The sequence below is a fragment of the Haliaeetus leucocephalus genome, unplaced genomic scaffold, assembly GCF_000737465.1.
Source record: "Haliaeetus leucocephalus isolate CR32 unplaced genomic scaffold, Haliaeetus_leucocephalus-4.0 Scaffold101, whole genome shotgun sequence".
Classification (NCBI taxonomy): domain Eukaryota; kingdom Metazoa; phylum Chordata; class Aves; order Accipitriformes; family Accipitridae; genus Haliaeetus; species Haliaeetus leucocephalus.
The window spans coordinates 274,576-294,319 of NW_010972537.1; the positions used below are offsets into that span (position 1 = coordinate 274,576).

The 19,744-nt window shown below is 41.6% G+C and overlaps 1 protein-coding gene across 8 annotated transcripts; it reads left to right on the forward strand.

The window, feature by feature from the left end:
• The first annotated feature begins 1,595 nt into the window (after window positions 1-1,595).
• TCP11L2 (t-complex 11, testis-specific-like 2) lies at window positions 1,596-18,226 on the forward strand. Of its 8 annotated transcripts, XM_010585342.1 has the most exons (13): window positions 1,597-1,937; window positions 3,510-3,600; window positions 4,755-4,885; window positions 6,891-7,058; window positions 7,210-7,288; window positions 8,349-8,487; window positions 9,421-9,541; window positions 10,268-10,488; window positions 11,428-11,564; window positions 12,611-12,798; window positions 14,203-14,384; window positions 15,122-15,294; window positions 15,874-18,226. In XM_010585342.1, the coding sequence occupies exons 4-13, from the start codon at window positions 6,933-6,935 to the stop codon at window positions 16,116-16,118; spliced, it is 1,611 nt and encodes a 536-aa protein (XP_010583644.1). In that variant the 5' UTR covers window positions 1,597-1,937; window positions 3,510-3,600; window positions 4,755-4,885; window positions 6,891-6,932; the 3' UTR covers window positions 16,119-18,226. The 8 variants fall into 8 exon arrangements, with proteins under 8 accessions (XP_010583647.1, XP_010583644.1, XP_010583646.1 ...); XM_010585344.1 differs by lacking the exon at window positions 3,510-3,600; XM_010585346.1 differs by lacking the exon at window positions 7,210-7,288 and having other exon boundaries at window positions 1,598-1,937.
• Window positions 18,227-19,744: the final 1,518 nt, after the last annotated feature.

Sequence of the window (19,744 nt, forward strand, 5' to 3'; positions counted from 1 at the left end):
AACAGCTGGCATGCCGTGGGAGAAGGGCACTGCTACAGCTGAAAAAAAAAAAAAGTTGTTTTAAAGCCATCCCTTTCTGGAATTCCATCTCTTACTCTGTGATGTAGGGTGATAACCCGAGACACTTTTTCCTTTAAAGTTGATCTTTCATATAAATATTTAGAAGCTAGTTTATTTGGTGAGGCTGGGGCACCACAGGGTTCCACAATTGCCAGTCCACACAGACAGCACACAAAGTGGACCCTGAGTCACTGGCCCTGATGTTTGCTGCAAGTACTCTTTGTGCAGTTTTAGATGATATAGCTGGTTAATTAATAAAAGGCGTCAGCAGCCATCACAGCAAAGACCGGAACTTGGGTTTCCCCCAACTTTCAGACGGCATTTAAGCCAATGTGGGCGGAAAAAATAATAATAAATAATGTCCTTGGAAGTGAGAAGTCCTGTACAAGGCAGTCCATCTGTACACCATCAGTCAGTCTTCTCCAAAGCTCTTTTGAGCTTCTCTCAGATTGTCGTTGCCATGTGACATGCACAAACTGGGGCAAAGTAGTGCAAACACAGTTATTTAAAACATCGTCGTCTTTATGGAAGCTATCGGATTAGACTGTTGGACTTAATCCCATTTAATGTCTTTAAAGGCTGGGCTCAGAGTGGCAGGGCTGACAGGTGCTCTGCATCGCTGGGAGCAAGCACTCCCACTCGAGCAGGGCACTTGGCACTTGGCACAGCCAAACTCCGTTCCCAGCTTTGAGCCTCTGCTTTTATAGCAGAGGTTATTTTATAATAGGACCTACAGTGGGCATTGGTCTATGTGAATACAACATCTATCCCATATAGTTCGTCATGCAAGCTAAAGGTGACATAATGATCTGCAGGAAGGGGAGGGAGCTCTGTGTCTTCATGATGAGCGAGGCTTGGTTTAGTTACCTCTTGCCTCAGAGGCGACTGCCGGTGTTTTGCCCTCTGCGCTGCCTGGTGAGTGAGGCAATGGTGGCACGTAGCTCCTGTGACAGGAAGAGACGATGACCCTGAGGGGTACTGCTGGCCCAGGGGGTGTGTGAAGCTGGCCGGTGCAACGAGGTCAGTACAGCAATAAGCAAAGCATTTATAATAATAGTGCTGTACTGCTTCACGCTGCGTTCCTCAAGGGGCGCTCAGCAGGCCTCCTAACACCACAGACACGAGCGCGGCGGGTGACTAAACCCGCCACGGTCCTGAGTGGCTCCCCTGAGGCTAAGATGGCGGGGGAGTGGCAGTGGGGGGGCAAGATGGCGGAGGGGAGGGAGGGCCTCACCCCGCCGTCAAGAGACTAAGGAAACCAGGGCAGGAAGCCTCGCGGGGGCATATTTAAAGTTTCCCTGGCAGCGCAGTGAACAGAGACGGGCAAATACGCCCTGAGGTACCGCCACTTCCCCCAACGACAACGGGGGCTTCGCCTCTCCCCCCCCCGCCAGCTTCTGTGGGGCCGGTGGGTCGCCCCATCCCCTGAGGAGCCTCCGGGGCGGGGCTAAGGCGGAGACCCCGCCCCTTTCCCCAGCGCGGGGCGGGGTCTGTCCGGATCGACGCTACTCTTCCGTAAACACCACCCAGCCCTTCCCCCGGCCTTCCCCCGCGGGCAGGGCCCATTCAGCGCGGGGGAGTCCGCGGAACCGTCTTCCTTTGTCATTTCGTATTTCTGCCCGCTTAGAGCCGGGACCCTGGCGGAATGAGGAGATACGGACCGTTTCTGTGGGCACAGGCGCAAGTTGACCCAAGTCCCTCGGGCTAACTCGCCGTTGGCAGGCAGGAAAATGTTACGGGCTCCCCCGTCACCGGCAGAGATGGACGCGCCCAAGGAAGACACTAATAGTCCGGGCTGGGTCTATAAATCGGGGGGGGGCCGGTTAAAGCCCCGGTGAGCGCCGGGCAGGAGGGTGAACTGCTGCTGCCGGGCCGCGGTGAGTGACCGGGGTGAGCAGGGGCAGGGCTGCAGCTGTGCCGTCCGACGGCGGTGCCCTCCGGCACGTACAGGCCGTGAGCTGCGGGGTGAGGCCGGGTCAGAACCGGCCCGGGGGCTGCTGCCTTCCGGGGGGGGGAAGAGTGGCGGGCTGGCGCTCTGCTCTGGTTTGCTGCCCCGGTGGGGCTCCCGCTGCAGCAGGAGGGTTTCGCAGCCCTGTAGTGCATCTCTTGTCCCGTGTCTCCTGGACTGTCGCCGTCCCTTAACGCCCGGTGTCCGCCAGGACGATCCGTCCCGACGGGCACAGCCGCGGCGGTCCGTCCGTCCGTCCCCCCCCGCAGCCCCGCTGCGGCAGCGCAGAGCAAGGGCACCCCGGCTCCCTCCCCGGGGCATGCGGGGTCGGGACGCTTGGAGGCGGGCAGCCTTCCCCGGGGCTGGCAGGGAGAGGGTTCCCCTTTCCCTTCTCCTCCTCCCTTCCTCCCCCCGGGCCTGTCCTTGGAAACGCTGTTTGTTTTGGTCGGCGAGCGCCAAGCTGCTGCCTCTGGTAACTGTTAAAAACATGGGGCCGGGGGAGGAGACAAGGCAGCGAAACAGACGGAGGAAGAGGAGGAGCGGCCGGCGGCGCTGAGGGGAGCCGCCGGGGGGGGAGGGCGGGAAAAGCGTCCCCGGCCTCCCCTCAGGGGAGTCGCGGCCCCTCGTCACGGCCCGGGGCGGTCGCGTTGCCTCAGCGCCTGAGGGGAGGGTCGCTCCCGCCCGCGCACAGACCTTGGGGGACACGTACTCATCTCGCCCTTGCGTATTTTTAAGCCTTCGTCAAGAGAAGTCCGTGTGTAGAGGGAAGAGCTGCGGAACGAGGAAGCTAGAGGAGAGCCATGTCGGCTACAAGTGACAGGGGAACAGAGGCAGCGCGGGAGACGGGGGGCGAGGGGTGCGCGGCAGTCGGCGAAATGTCAGAAATGAGGCGTGAGGGAATTCTGTAACTCTTAACAGAGGCTCTTTGCTGCTCCTGTGCCGCGAGTGCTGGCAAAGGTGGAGTCAGTGAAAGGGAAACTCGAGTCCAAACGAGATTCAGTCGGTGCCAGCTTGAAGATAGTAAGAATGTAAGCCTAGGAGAATAAACAAAGTTAAGGTATTCGTAGTGGTAAAACTGGACAGAGCACTTGAAAGGTGTGCATGGATGGAGGGGCTTACTGGAACAAAGCAGGGCTGTGGAAAAACTTTTCTTGAAGATGGTATCTGAAGGAAAAAAAAGCCTTCCAAACCGTCTTTTTTTTTTCCCACAGGTGCTTCATAAAATAACTTCTAAAGGAAGCCTTCAGGAATAAAAGGCGTGTTTGTGTTCTCTAAAACTAATCTGATCTTGCAATCTTGATCATTTCTAAGTGAATGATCGGGTTGGGTGATGTGACTGTATAAAAGCAAGATGCCTTTAGGCATCTACAGTGTTGCATTCATTACATTGTTACTAAGAAGAATAATCCAAAACTGTCTAAATTGCAGCAGAAACCATGACAATATGGTTCTTAAATTAACTGGAATCTTGGGGTTTGTATGTTTAGAAAATACTTTTTAGCTCGGTGTCCCATTTAGAGTTTATCCTTAAAAAACTGCAGAATAGTACTGATCAGAAGAAAGCAAACAGTGTAATGAAGCCTACTGTCAAGGTATCCAACCTAATATAAAAGCAGACATCGGATTTTTTTAATGCAGGAAGAGTAAAGCAGGTTGTAACCACAGGCTGACCCTTTAATAGAATAGGTAGGATATTAACTGTGTATTAAAACAACAGCCTAATATGTAATACCTAATGAACAACTCAAAAAATAAGAAGATGGTATTGTCTATTCAAGATGGTGAGTTACAAAGAGATCTTGAAAGGCTAAAGGGCTTCTGAAATATTTTTACTTCAGAATGACATTAATCTAAACTTAGAATTACATGTGAACTTGGTCCTTAGTAATTTATGAGAAGCTCTATGCTGTTTACAAAAGCATAAGGAAAAGCAGCTCTTCCAGTCTATGCTACAACGAAAGTATGAACTTGGTTGTTTATTGTTGTAACTAATTAGAAAAGCCTTTTTTTGGTTTGTGCTTCCCTTTGATATGCTCAGTGAATGTACTTTTCTCTAAGCCTTTTAGCTGTCAGGCAGCATATTTAAAAACTGTAGATAGCGTGTCTGGATTCTGCTTGTGTATTCACGTATGTTTACTTTGATGTGCTTGCTGCCTTGTTTATCTTCTAAACTTAGAATTCAGCAATAATGTTCTGAATCTCCAGAATACACCCATTCTTCCTTACCATTCCATTTGAGGCATCCTACTAGGAAATACATATACTGTGGCAAAGATTGCAGTGTTTTTTCAGTGTATCATTTCTTGTTGTATTGTTGAAAATTCTTATTTAAATTAAGCCTTCTGAAGCACTCTACTGACAAGTCTGCTATCTGTACGTGTGCATGTATTGTAGGAACAGGCATGGTCTCGATACATCAAAATATGTCCTGGGCCTCTTTGAAATGCACGTTATTTGTTGCTGAAAGATCCTGGGACGAGTATGTAAAGACTTAATGTATACAGAAATTAAAATTCTACCTTAAAGATTTGGTCTTGGGAATCAAGATTGGGGTACAAAATGGCAATGCTGACTTGCCCCCATGGCTGGTTTAGTACTTCTGTGAGGAGCACCTTGCAAATTTGAATATTTATTAGAATTATACTGACAGTTAAGAGGAAGTTATTGAAATGATGATGTGTAAATTGTGTGAGAATTTGGGGGGTGTTTAATGTAATTTAATTTCTTCCATGTTCTTAACACCTAGACTCAAGCAGCAGACACATCTTGAAGCGCTCTTACTAGGCGAGTGATTTACAAGATCTTTTGGGTCAGTGCACTGCTAACAACGTTAATCAATTCTTTCAATGGACCACATGCAACATTAACCTTTCAGAGGTTAGTTATATATAAATAAAGGGGTTTTAGACATGATTAAAGCCTGGAAATACGGTGTTCTGATGCTGATCCAGAAACAATAGCGGGAGCGTAATAAAAGCTTTGCAGGCTCTGTAGGGTTACTGTATTTAAGTGAGCGGTTCCACATCAAGAACCTGGAGCACATTCTACAGTTAGGTTACTCATCACAACTAGTTTCTAGTCAGTGCTAGCTTTGAGATCTGTAACACTAATCTTAATCAAAGAAATAGTTTTAGTGTCTTGTGTAACATTAACTAGTGACTCATTTCTAATTGTAACTTAAACAAATACAATTTCCAGGTAAAAAATATCTCGGCCTCCTGGTTTTCTAGGTTGTCTTGCAACTCTCAGTCTTGTTTAGTCAATACTATTTTAAATACCTGCGTCTTTTCAGTTGCTTGTTAGAAATTATAAAATTGCTGTTCTAATAAGAGTTACGATGTTAAGGATCACAACTAATGCTTTAAGTCTTGAACCCGTGACCTCTATGTCCTGATCAAAAGTCTCTCTTACCAGCTTCTCCAGTAAAGTAATAAACTGTCGGCTGTGCTCTTGCTGAAGTGATTAATTCTTTTCACAAAACCCAGCATAAAACATTACATAAATAAGGACTCAAATACATCCTCTTTCCTCTTGGGAGAGGAGGAGGGGTAAACATACGCTTAACAAATGTTAATCATCTCAGTTAACAGGGGAGTACTCATCAGTGTAATACCTCATCAAGTTATAAAGGCTTATTCAGGATGAGCTGGTACCCAAGAAATCAAATGCTCGAAGCTGTAACTAGGCGCTAGTATAAAGAAATCTTCATTCTTATTCCCTTTTGTCTATCTCTTGACCCCACAATATGTTGTTCACATAAGTACACACAAAGATCATCCTTTTGCTGCCAAAAGTGGCTTTTTCAAAGTTCAGTAGTTGCCAAGTGTAGTATTCCTTGCCTGCTGAAGTTGATGCAATTTAATCATAAATGAGGTTTTATTACTTAAATTTGCTGATGAAAAGCATTGTTGGCTATGTCTTTTTGTAAAGTCTAGTACAGAATGCTTCGTGGCCATAATCAAAGATGGGCAGCTACTTTTGGTATCTGGGCCAAATTCCTTTGGTGGTAAATATGGCTGACTTCCAGTTTCTCATTTTAATATGATTATGAACATATTTTTCACTTCCTGTCATACAACTATTAATCATCTCTATCGCACTATGCAGCTGTCCAAATTCTCTGCAGTTGCAGATTATCTGCCTGGGAGGCAGTTTCTTTATGTAGACAGAAGCACTGTGAAGCATGACACCTCTCAGTGTTATTTGTCCTCTATGCTGAATGTAATGTTAGAGGCTCAGAGTTACCATTTGACTTAAAACAGAAAACCCATCCACCCTCACCCCTAGGAGGAGTATTTTTTGGGTCTATGCCATTGTTGATCTGATTCTGAGTAAAGACCCACCTAAAGCAGCAGGCCAGACTTTCAGCTACACCCTGTCAGAAATGTAGTTTTCTGAATTATTTGCCTGTTCTCCCCCAGCACTTCTGTGTTTGCTTAAGAGTTGTTACACTCAGTGTAGTCTGTTTGTGGAAGGAAGCTAATTGCTAAACATCACTTGTTGGTGAAGTCAGGTGGGGGATGGTAACATCATGAGGTGCCTTTATGGATGTTGAGAACTTCCAAAATTCTGACAACAAGCAACTTTAGGGGTTACTGTGGGCAGTCTTATTTTTAAATATAACCAATTTACAGACTGTCTCCAACATAACCATTAAGGAATGAAACAGCAGAAGGTACAAAACTTTCTTGCGGAACAGGTGTAGTTTGTTAATAACTGTATGATTTGCATGTCAAGCTAGATCCTTTCTGTAACACCTTTTTAAGAAAGGCAACTATTGTTCTTCATTCACAATATAATGATCGGTATCTGACTTTTGAGAAACAAATGAGCAAGAAAATAGTAAGTGCTTGTTTTACAGGAAGTGTATTTGTCTTTCCAGGTTGTTTACTGTAGCAGCTGAAGTGAATCAGAATGCCTCTCAATGATGACCAGAACAGTGATTCAGATTCTTCACGCCTCTCTGAAAGCACAGCTTCTTCTAGCGACTCTGAATATTCAAGACAGAGCTTTAACAGTGATTCTTCAAGCAAACCCAGTTCCCCAGCGTGTAAGCCTACTTCAACCTTACCTGCATTGTGCATAAACAGATAAGGCTAACTTATCTTTTCTTTTTGCTGTCATGGGTAGAACCTGGGATTCTGAATCTCTGTTTAAGAGTATTAAGAGAAAGGCATGACTTTCTCTCTGTTGTGAAGCAGTGTGTCTCCTTGTGTGCGGAACGCCACCAGCAGCTGTATCCGTGGGGGTCTCCCTGTGCACTCCTTCCCTTCAGAAACTGTAAGAAAAGTGTGCCACCATGGACGTCCTAATCTTGAGCTAATCTTGATGTTGGTAGCAGTCTCCCACTCAAACAGATACAGCTTTGTGCAAAGGGTGGGTTTCTTCTGTTTGCTCCATACACTTAAAAATTAAATCTGTAACTTACAGATTTATAGTATTTACATCAAGTTACATGAAATTAATCTGAAATTCACACTTTTCTCTTCCATAAATATTAGGATCAAACAGAAGACACACGTTTGCACAAGGAAGGTATTTTGAGTAATGATAAATAAAACCTTGGTTAAGATGTGCTTCATGTTCACATCTGTAAGCATTCTCAGACCATGCATACTTTTTAGCGTCTATGTAAGTGAAGTCTTACATTAAAACAAGCTTGTTAGCGGAGCTGCAATTGGCAGCTGGCTCTTTGTCTTTCTTTCTTACCAGTCTTCAAAGGCTTAATTCCAAATACTAAATTAAATGACAGAATTTGGGTGTTTAGAAACCTTGGGAATTTACGCTTGCTTTCCAGTGTAGAGTTTCTGTTATGTTGTTAATACTTATTTGTAAAAAGGGAGTATAACTTATGGTGCATCTGCTATGGAATACAAGTGGGGGGTTCTCAAGCCAGTAACTTCAGAACCTTCTCTACAGGCAGTAAAACCACAATATAGCCATTGTGTGCTCGGAATTATAATGGACATCTGGTATCTGTTATTGCCCATGCTTTTGATCTGGTGGATCTTACAGAACAGTCAATAGGAAATCTATGGAATGCAAGATCCTGTTTCAAAGGAAAAGAAGATACCTTAGTTACGATGCAGAAATATGAAATTGCTCCTCAAAATGTTATGAGGTTTGTGTGGTATTACCCACACACACACACACCCCCCTGATAAGCTGGGAGTTCCCTGAGATGGTGTTTTAAGAAGATATAAAGACCTGGTAATCCTAGGTTGTTTCTTCTAGAGTACTAGAGTCCAATTAGCAAGCAGTAAAATTTAGAAATTTTAATATTTTCAATTGCACTTATCAACTATAGGTATTTGGCTTGAATTGATCTTGTTTGTTCCAGCAGCAAGCCCTCCCAAGACTGTTATTACATTTGATGAACTGATGGCAGCTGCAAGAAATCTGACAGACTTGACTCTAGCTCATGAAATTGCTGTAAATGCAAATTTTTGCATAAAACATGAAGACTTCCCACAGAACAGGTAAGAGCCTGAATTTTGCAAAAAGCAGCACTGGGGCTGGGCAAGAGAAAAGTGAATGAAGCAGCAAATTAAGAAAACCAACCAAAAACCCTCAACCCAAACCATCTTGGAAGGCTATGGATTTTTATCCTGCACCTCCAGGAGCCACTGTCAAAGCTGTCTTGCTTGGAACAAGGGTTGCAGTCCAGCTGAGCTGATACACTGTCCTGGAGTATATTGCTCTGTCTTGAATGTCATGTGGAAGATAGAAGGCTAATGTAATATGAATGCCCATAGTGAAGATGAGTATCAGTCTGTTCTGTGCAGTTCCAAGCCCTGTGGAAAAGATGAAATGGTGGCCACCTATGCAGTTGTATGTAGCAGTGCATTGGTGCCATTAGTGCTAAGAAGACAGAGCTCATCATGAACATATCTCTAATATTAGGCCCAGAAGAGATGCAGAAATACCTGGAGATCCAGAGGAAGTGAGAAGTAACTTCCCTAATGTAGGTAGCTAAAATGTTCTTGCTTACAGACATGTCCATTTTAAAAATGACCCTGGTCTTTACTTTGAGAAAACTTAGGTTAAAAAAACCACAGGTTTTTAATTGCTTAAGTCCCTTAACTGATAATTGGTTATATGACAGAATAGTTTTTGGGAAAGCTTAGTACACAACATGCCAGGTTAGGACAATGAATATAAATTCAGTAAGGAACCTTACATCTGAATTGCCAGGACCACTTTATAAAATACAGGTGTTTTAGGAAAGACTTGTCAGTCTAGACCACATTTTGGAAGCTGATGATCCACAGCCCAAGAAAGATATGGTTGCAGGGCACAATAGCTGGTGAGGTGCGTGTTTCCAACAAGCGATCAGCCTAATCTAAAACACTTCTGCCAAGGATGAAAGCTAGCTGGGAGTCTTTTCTGTATCTAATTGACTTATTCCACAGCTTCGCAGGCACAGTGAAACAAATTGTACACAAGGCGTTTTGGGATCATTTGGAATCGGAACTGAATGAAGATCCTCCAGAATATGAACATGCTATCAAGCTCTTTGAGGAAATTAAGGAGGTAATGTTCCTCCTCCCCTGTGCCCCAGTATTTTTTTTGTGTCAGCTTAGGTACGAGTGTCTCTTAATTCACTGAAGGGTCTGCTAACTCAGTCAAGCCATCACCTTCAAGTTCGTTCTTTCAAGATGAAACTGTGATTATTCAGAACTGCAAATAGGTGTCTTATAGTATATTTATATTAACTGTGAATATGGCCATGAATGCACAGTGTCATGTCCACTCAGCTTTCATTGCATGACAGCTAGTTACAAGACCTCTCCTTTCTCAAAGCTGAAATCTCTACTAGCATCTTTCTAGCAACATACTGTGAGCTTAGGGCATGAACAGGAGTATAAATGTGACTGCACCTGCCCGTGTAGACTTTGATTGTTGCACAAGGGAGCATACAGACCTTCAGTCCTGGCACAATACTAAGTCTTTCAAAAAATTTAAGTTATAAATGTTTGTTTTACAGGGCAGCTTCCCAGTTTTTGGAAGAGTTTCATTGTTGACATGCTTTCTGGCTTGCTGGCTTTGAGCATTTTTGCAGAACTGTGCTGTGATCCTTTTAACAGTCCTTTTTTCCTGGTACCTTAGATAATGTTCAGTCTTAACATGTCTTGTTATAGCTGGTCAGCTACATACACTTGACGTTAATACTAAAATCTTACTTCAGAGTGTTTGCTAAGTGGTTTGGTTTTTATTGATAAGCTTTTCCTTTTTTTTTTTTCCTACCTTCTATTTTAGATTCTTCTTTCCTTCCTGACTCCTGGAGCAAACAGGATTCACAATCAAATTTGTGAAGTTCTAGATACAGATCTGATAAGACAGCAGGCAGAACATAATGCTGTTGATATTCATGGGCTAGCTAACTATATCATCAACACTATGGGAAAGTTATGTGCTCCAGTAAGAGACAACGATATAAAACAGTTAAAAGCAACTGACAATATCGTAGAATTACTGAGGTTGGTATTTGGGTGTTTTTTAGAGGGAGAAACCTCTTTTCTGAAAGAGTACTAGGTAGTAGAAGAGGGAGGTAAAGTCTTGGAAGTTTTAAATTGTGTCAGTTTACATAACACCTGTTTTCAAATTATAGGAAAACTTATTTTTATATAGAAGCACTAAAGGGGAGGAGCTATGACACACTGTGACCAGAATATTATGTGTATCTTTTTAATGAAATGGGTAAAATGCCTACATCAGACACTGCCAGCTGTGAGTATCTAAGGCACTGAACAACAAAATAAAGCACTCTTGCAATAATCTGTGTTTCAGAGACTGCTTTTTCAGTCTTGTTCATCCTTACAAAATTTAAGCAGCACATTTGTACTGTTCCTTCTCGAACTGTTTATTGCATGCTTCCTCTAGGAGGCCGAACTTTGTATTTTAAATCTCTTTAGTTAAGATCTTATTACTTGAATAAAATATTTGCATAAAAGGGCAGAAAACAGTTTACTACTCCTCAGTACACTGAAATAGTAAATGGTAGTTGTTCTCCTGTTTTATTGGAGTTTGGATCATATACAGGAACCAAAGCAACTGGGTTAGAAGAATTGTTTCTCTTGGTGCAATTGGAGTGACTAAAAAATTAAAATCTGTTCATTTAGGCTGAACTGTACCAATTGATACAGTTCTTGAAAACCCTTATCTTTCTTTTACGGGGTCATAGCATTTAGTGATGCTACATATTTATCCTGTTCTCTATAACTTATACCAAGCCTTATAAATAATACTCCTTCAGATATCCTGGAAGACAGGTAATATACCTGTTACACTGAAATACCAATGAAGGAGTTTACTTCTCCTAGAATTGAAATTAAAGTGCTGATATAGGTGTGCCTTGCATGTGGTGGTTAAAATCAATGGGCTATTGTAACTGTTGAATTTTAAACTCCTCCTTTCAGACAAATATTCCGTGTTTTGGACCTGATGAAAGTGGATATGGCTAATTACACAATTCAAAACCTTAGGCCATACCTTCAGCGTAATTTGGTGGACTATGAAAGAACAAAATTTCAGGAAATCCTTGAAGAAACACCAAGTAGGTATCATGCTGTATTTAATTTAAACCTTTCTTTAAAAAGTGGACTATTTAAAGATGTGCTCTAAAATCTATCAGTGGCAGGTAATTTGGAGAAAAACTTCAATTTCTTGTCTGGATCTAATGCAAAAATTATTTGACAGACAAGCTACCAATGGGCAATTGGTTAACTTGCTATGAAGTATGTTTCTTTGTAATCTGGGGTGCTTTCAGACAAATCTGTATTTTCTAAATTGGTTGGTATCTGAAAAATAAACAATGGCTCTTAGCATCTCGAAGCAGAAGCCCTGCATACTGAAGGATGAGACTATGTCTTTTGTACGCAGTGAGTCTGTTTTTAGTCTGAAGTAAACATGTAAAACCAGTTAGTGTGCCTGAAAGCTGGTAAGGGACAGGATTGATTTTTTTTTTATTTTTTTTTTTTAATAAAGAAAAGGTAGGCTCTGAGGAAAACTTAGGTGATGCAAAGTCAACTTGATCCACTATTACAGGTTTTGTATTATATGGCTAAACAGTGCTCAGGAGAATATATTTTCCAAGAAGAAAAAGTAAACTTACTAACATCTGAAACAGGGGCTTCTAAAATGGGAACCCTGAGCCACTGATTCAGCCTGCAATGTTTATATATACAGCCTGAGAAAGAACTCTTTAAAAGCATTTCATTTGCAGTCAATACAGTGTATCTCCCTTCACCTCCACTTTTCAGTCCTGTGCCCCAACTATTAAGTGGCCTCCCTGAAAAAGGGGAAAAAAATGCTTTGTGAACTTGGACTTTGAAGCTTTTTTTACCCCAAAATCTTGGCTGAAGTCTAACAATTTGTTGTTGGGTTTGTACAAGCTAGCTAGAATACTAAGGTGACCAATGGAAGATGCTCAGTGGAAAAAAGTGAGGGAGACAATTTACGTGTGTGAAGACTCAGCTGTCCACTATGTTTGTTGAGTCTTCAGAAGTTCAGTACTCTTGTTTGTGCACAAATCTTTCCCTCAAGCTAGTGCTCATTTTGATGGAAGTGTGCACTAAATTTCTGCTGATTTGCAATGCTTAGGTGCCCTGGATCTCACAACAGAATGGATAAAGGAATCAATAGAAGATGAATTGTCATCTATTTCTGATGAATCTTCATCATCCCCTGGTGCTGATAGTAGTTCTAAACCAACTATTAGTCCTACACTGGTGCTAAACAACGGCTACTTGAAACTGTTACAATGGGATTATCGCAAAACAATTCCAGAGGTAAGAAGTGTATTTCAGTGTCTTCAGATCTCTAGCTATATAAAAACATTGGTGTAGTATAATAATCCTGCTACTGATGACAATAGGTGAAGTATTCTCTTGCACTGCTTAAACTTCTGAATAGTAAATTTGGAATTTGGAGAGTATATGCTAGTCTAGTTTCTGAAATATGAGATGGGCAAGTGAACAGCTAGAAAAGACCGACCTAAAGGTTGTTTTCCCTCTATCCAATCATAGCTCACTAGCTCCACCCTAAGAGCAGTCTTGGCCATGGTCAAAGGCTGGGCCTTGTACTGACAGCACTTGGCTGTCTGTATCTTTGAGAGAACTGACTACAGCATCCTGTTTTCCTAAAAGCAGCAGGAATTGGTGGGATCACTCTCATGTTAGGAAAGGATCAGTAAAAACTTGAAGCCCTCAGAGTAGATATTCACCCTTTCTCAGTGCATGTAAACTATTGCTTCAAGAATCAGTGTTCAGTTTTTTCCCTCCAACTCCTGATTACTGACTGCTGCAACTTTCCATAAAGTGAATTTGAAATTGGCCATCAGTCAGGGCTAAAATTAGCATCCGCAGTGGGTGCCTTAGCTATACTTAGGGTGGCCTGGCAGAGAATTTGCGAAATACATGGGGATGCTTTAGTGCTCTCGGTCAGTGGATGGAAGGGAAACCACCTTATTCTTACCTTCCTTCAAACAGATTTGAATAGGAGTTACACACAGGTATCCTCTGGTGGATCTAGTTTGTCATGCTATGAAATTACTACCAAACAGTTGAATGTTAATGCCCCTGTGCTTCTTAGGAGAGGGATGTGGTTAGGATGAACTCTTTCTAACCTAAAACAAGTCACTCCAGCTACATCTTGCTGTGGGAATTACTTAGATTCTTGGTATGATCAACTGGCTTTTTGCTGGTAGCAGGTTACGTATCACTTGCAGAACCTGCTCTGGTGATTGAACTGGTGGTTGTCAGGCACAGTTGTTCATCACTGTCTATCAGTTACAGATTATGGCATTTTTCAAAGGACAGCTGAATCCAGAAGACTATTCTGTCTGTAACCTTGATCATGACAATGTCCTCCAGATCCCCTGAGCGTTCCACATCATGGGCTGAATTGTTGGTTGCAGATTTGTGAGCAGTGATGAGGAATAAGGTGCAGTGTCCTCAATTTCCTCTGCACTGAAGGCATTACTTTTCTTGCTGCCACAGACTTACTTCTGGTACTCATACATAGTGCCACTTTGTGCAATACTACATATTCGGGGTACTTCAGCTGCTGTCCCTTCTGACTTTGCATATTTGTGATTGAAAATATTAATGCTTCATGACTACATCCTATATATGCCCTTTTACCTGCCTCTCTCCCTCCGTATTCCTAAATTAGTATTATTGTTTCAATTCTAGACTCTAATAACAGATGAAGTTCGTCTTCAGGAGTTGAGAGAAAAGCTCAATCAATTAAAAATCATAGCTTGTGTTTGTCTCATAACAAACAATATGGTGGGTGCAGCAATTGTAGATGTGCCTGATTTTGCTGACCAACTGAAAAGGATCTCTGTTCCTCTTCTTGAAGGCATGAACAAGAAGTAAGGCCTTGTTTTTATCACTTCTCATAATTTTTTTTTAACAGGGAGTACCAGATGGATCTGAAAACCCTTGGAAACAATTCAAATATCATAGTCGGTGCTTGTTAATAGTAGGAAGATAACAAATTTTAATAATCTATATTCCCTTTACAGTATAAGTCTACTGTATGTTAGGCACATGTTTTCAAAGTTACATTTTAATGAAATCTTAGTCTTGATGTTAGTCTACAGAATTTGGGGCCTAGTACTAAAGTTCATTCATACACTCCTAATATTGGAGAGCCTGTGGCAATACATTCACTAAATTGTCTTGCCAGTTGCTTCAAACTTGTGGTAGGTAGGTTCTGCTGCCACTTGCATTACAAGCAAGTCTGATGGGATCTGAAAGGTGTCTCATAAAATAGTTTTCCACTCTGCTTTTTCTAATGAAATGCTGTGCATGTGGCCCAGGAAAACGCCTAAGTATATGAGCAAAATGAACTGGTGTCACTGCTGCACTCTTGAAACGATTTTTCCTGTTTGAATCACAATTGGGTCGTTATTTTATCTTCCATGTGGAGATTTGTCCTGTATCTGGAGATGTACATGAATCTCCAAAAGCAAAAGATAACTTTTCTAAACTCTCTCATTACAGAGAGCAGGTTGAAAATAAAAGGGAAAAGAGACAAGTGAGGTTGCCTTACAACCTATGCTACAGAAACTGCGAAAGTTAACACTTTTCTATTTCTTTCTTCCAGAACTTTTGATTTGAAGGAGGCTCTGAATGCTATTGGTGTCCAGATTTGCAGCAAAGTGAACAGGTCTCTAACTGAAAGAGGTCTTCCCACTCTTAATGAAGAAATGCAGAGTAATTTAATGGGTCAAATCGCTCATATTGTTGAGGAGAATAATCCCGTCAGTTCCTTGATTGGTTAGTAAGATAATACATGATTGTCTTATCATATGTGTCTGTATATAAACTTAACCCCAGCAAGCTTAATCAGCTGTCTAAATTATTTTTAAACACTTCCTTACTGCAGTAAAATACTGGGTCAACTAAGAGTAAGGAGATGTTGTTTACCTATAGATGGTGTTCTTGGTATGCTGCAGAGCATGGTTAGTCATAGCTAGAAATAATTTTAAAAGTGTCTGTACAAACAAGGCTAGACGTGCTAGTATTTTGGAGAAGAATTTGGAAAAATGAGTACTATTCAGTCTCCCTTCTGTCAGTTCTGTGTTTAATCTTAGTGGGTTTTATTTTTCTTTGAGTCTTACTTCATATTAGGTAATGTAACTTGTTACAGCAGGCTTATGCTGTGTCCACCTTGGAGGAACCAACTTTAAGAAGCTTTCAGTATTGTTTCCCACTACAACATGGGATTGGGAAAGAGTAGTTACCTACATTGTTGGATTTTTTTTTCCTGTGCTGATGTGCAGGGTGCTTACAAAGCAAGTATGGCTTCATCCTGGGTTTACATTTGTTCTGAGCATACTTCGTATTCCATTTCAGACAAACGAATCCAGTTCTTCATGAGAAGTTTGCTTGCTCTTCCAAGTTTTCAGAAGTCTATGCCTACTATGCCAGGAGGCCTCTCTGTGATTCAGACGGAGATGGAGTTCATTGGATCTCAGTATGCAAGCATTGTAAACTTTAACAAACAGGTGTATGGACCATTCTATGCAAACATACTTAGAAAACTACTTTTTCCTGAGGCACCAATGGGGAAAGCAGAAACAGAAACACCTACCACTTAAAAACTATGACCTATTTCTGTACCCCTTTTTTACCTTCCAAGACAGTGATCTGACTTCCCCACTAAGAACAGCCCACTCCAGTGACTATTAATGAGAGAGATTTTGTAAAATGTATGCAGATACCTTCTGCAATTCACTGGAAAGAAATTCATTTCAAGGACATATATATTTTAATAGACTAAATTTGTTTAATGGATTATGTCACTTGTAATAGCCAGTGAATTATTAGTTTTCAAGGCAAGCATCTATTACGATTTGCAGTGGGAAAGAGCTGGCAAAGTACTTACTGTTTACCACCATTAAAACTTAATGTTATTTTTCAACTTAAATATATTTACATATAGCAATGCAATTATGAAATGACAAAACAATTGTAGATAAAATGTACTATGCTTACATTGTATTTTTGTAGAGCAACATGTAATAAAACAGTTATGTTTCTGAAAAGACTTTGAAGGAAAAAAAGTATAGCATAACTGCTTTTGTAACCAAAACCAGGTTCATACTAGGCCAAGTTCTGGTACTCTTGCAATTACTGGAACCAGAACTTAGCCTTTGCTATGTTAAGGAATGCCAGTATTAGAAGCTGTTGGGAGTATAGCAGTTACAGAAGAAGCATTCACCACTTACAGTAGGAATCATTCAGAACTTCTCAACTGTAATTGAGATTAATGATAAACACCTAAGAAACATGATGTTGGCAGGGGAGTGGAGTAAATTTCTGTATATAATGTTTATAAACATTTTGTTTATTTAGTGAAGGTCATACAGATCTTAAATCTAATCCCTAATATGTGTATGTACTGATCTTTGATCTTAATGGGTATTAAGTATTGTTAAGTTAGGTCTTTCTGACCTTTATTCCCAAAAGCACTTGAGAGTGACCTTACAGAGTACTATAGAGCAACTTCCCCTTTTATATTCTGTTGGATGAGGGCATAAGCTTTTCAAAACATATTCTTGGGTCTGAAAGAAAGAACCCAAATGATTAGTCATTCTTGAAAATGTGATTAGATTCACTTTTGCTGAATCTGTGAGAAATACTGCAGTTTCCTTCAAATTCCTTTGGAATAGGCCCCAATACTTAATTCCCACTTAAGGCAACAGGAATCTTGCATACAGAAAACGATTAGGCTTGAAATTGAGAAATGTGGAAGTAAATTTCTGTAAGTCTACACAGGCTTTATTTTGCATATTTCAGATTACTGGGAATAGATACTGCTGGAATACATATTATAGACATGTTCTTGTCTTTGAAATTGAATCATAATTTACTTGAAAATGATCTTTTAATATATTACCATATAATAGTCCTTTAAAAATGTCATATATATAAAAACTTCATGTGGTACAAGTTATACAGCTTGTTTTTAATATTTTATATTACAAACTATTTTTATGAAGAGACAAAGAATTGCCCATAAAAGCTTAATGTGTTACACAAACCGTATGTACATTACTATGTCTATCATAAAGGTCTAAAAACCTGGGCATTATTAGCACTGTGGTTTTGTAGTCCATTTTTACAGAATTGTGTACTCTTTTTAGTAAGGGAAGTGACTTCAAGTCAGTTGTTCCTCAGTGTCCAAGGACTTTGGTCACATGTACGTGATAAGAAAAACTTTCTTCAAAATGCCTTTTTAGAAAATAAATTTCTCTAGTGCACTTCTGCTTTATCCCTTGTAAAAACATTGCACAACAGAAAGGTGAATATGTATTTTAAAGGGAACTGTTTCCTGAAGCCTGAAAAACCTGAGAGAAAGGAACTCTTAGAATATAGTAATTGTGCCACTAGGTACAACAGGCTTTCTCAGATGAATATGAAATTTTGATCTGCAATTCAAAATCATCAAAAGAATGCATTTCAAAAGCAATTATGGGGAATTAAATCTTAGTGATTTGCTACATCTTTAGAAATACCTAAACTATTTTGAGCTTCAGCGAAAAGAGGATTTTATGAACATTTGAACATGATTTATAACATGATTATGAACTTTTTATCGTAATACTTTATATGCATTCTATTGTAAAAAGTATCAAACTATAGATCTTTAATGTACTGGGGAAACTGTCATACTAGTTTTTACCAGTAAATACTCAAAAAATAAGGATTCATTGGGTTTTTTTCATGATTTTTAAGGTGACTTGCAAAGGGCATTTTATAGCATGGCCTATGTTTCAAGTGATTGTTTAATGTATCTTAATTTTTATTTAATGTTTCAAACATGGACACTGCATCTGTTTAATGTCATGTGTTGCATGCTGTTTATGCTACCGTGGCTGAAACGTACTTGCCTCTATTCTGAAGTTGTCCTTGTGAAACAAGATGCCATTCTGTAGCAGCTTTCTTTGTTGAAATACAAATATTTGAGGTTTTGTATGCATTAAATTTTGTTTGTGATACCACTGGTGGTGAAAAGTCATTTATGCAAACTTGCTTAAATGTAATGGATTGTTAAATGCCGAAGATAAATGACTGCACTAATAATACGTTGTGACTCTCTTCTTTTTCTGTAACTTCCCAGTTGCAGCTGGAGTGTTAGAGTAGTGACTTTAATCCAGCTGCACAAATAACATGCAAAACAGTCACTTGCTGAAATTGGACTCCTTGGAAGAAGGTTGTACTGGGTTTGCATGGCAAGATTTTGATATGAAGCTGCTAGAACCTACTCCCCTATGTCTGATAGAGCCAATGCCAGCTGGCTCCAAGATGGACCTGCTGCTGGCAAAGGCTGAGCCCATCACTGGTAGTGGTAGCACCTCTGGGATAACAGATTTAAGAAGGGGGGGGACACACCTGTGCAACTGCAGCCAGAGAGAGGAGTGAGAATATGTGAGAGAAAGAACCCTGCAGACCCCCAGATCAGTGAAGAAGGAGGGGGAGGTGGCGCTCCAGGCACTGGAGCAGAGATGCCTGTGGGGAAGAAGACCACGGTGAGGCAGGCTGTCCCCCTGCAGCCCAGGGAGGTCCACGGTGGAGCAGATCTCCACCTGCAGCCTGGGGAGGACCCCACGCTGGAGCATGTGGGTGCCCAAAGGAGGCTGTGATGCCGTGGGAAGCCCATGCTGGAGCAGGCTCCTGGCAGGACCTGTGGACCCGTGGAGAGAGGAGCCTACGCTGGAGCAGGTTTGCTGGCAGGACTTGTGACCCCACGGGGGACCCACGCTGGAGCAGTCTGTGCCTGAGGGACTGCACCCCGTAGAAGGGACCCATGCTGGAGCAGTTTGTGAAGAACTACAGCCTGTGGGAAGGACCCACTTTGGAGAAGTTGGTAGAGAACTGTCTCCTATGGGAGGGACCCCACAGTGGAGCAGGGGAAGAGTGAGAAGTCCTCCCCCTGAGGAGGAAGGAGCAGCAGAGACAATATGTGATGAACTGACCCCAACCCCCACTCCCTGTTGCCCTGTGCTGCTGGTGGGTGGGTGGGAGATAGAGAAAATCAGGAGTGAAGCTGTGCTTGGGAAGAAGGGAGGGGTGGAGGGAAGGTATTTTGTAAGATTTGGTTTTATTTCTCATTACCTTACTCTAATTAGCCTAATTACATTACTACCTAATGTAGTAGGAACAAACATTTTGGAGTAGCTGACTTTGGAGTAAACTTATGTCTGAAAGCTTGTCCTGTCTG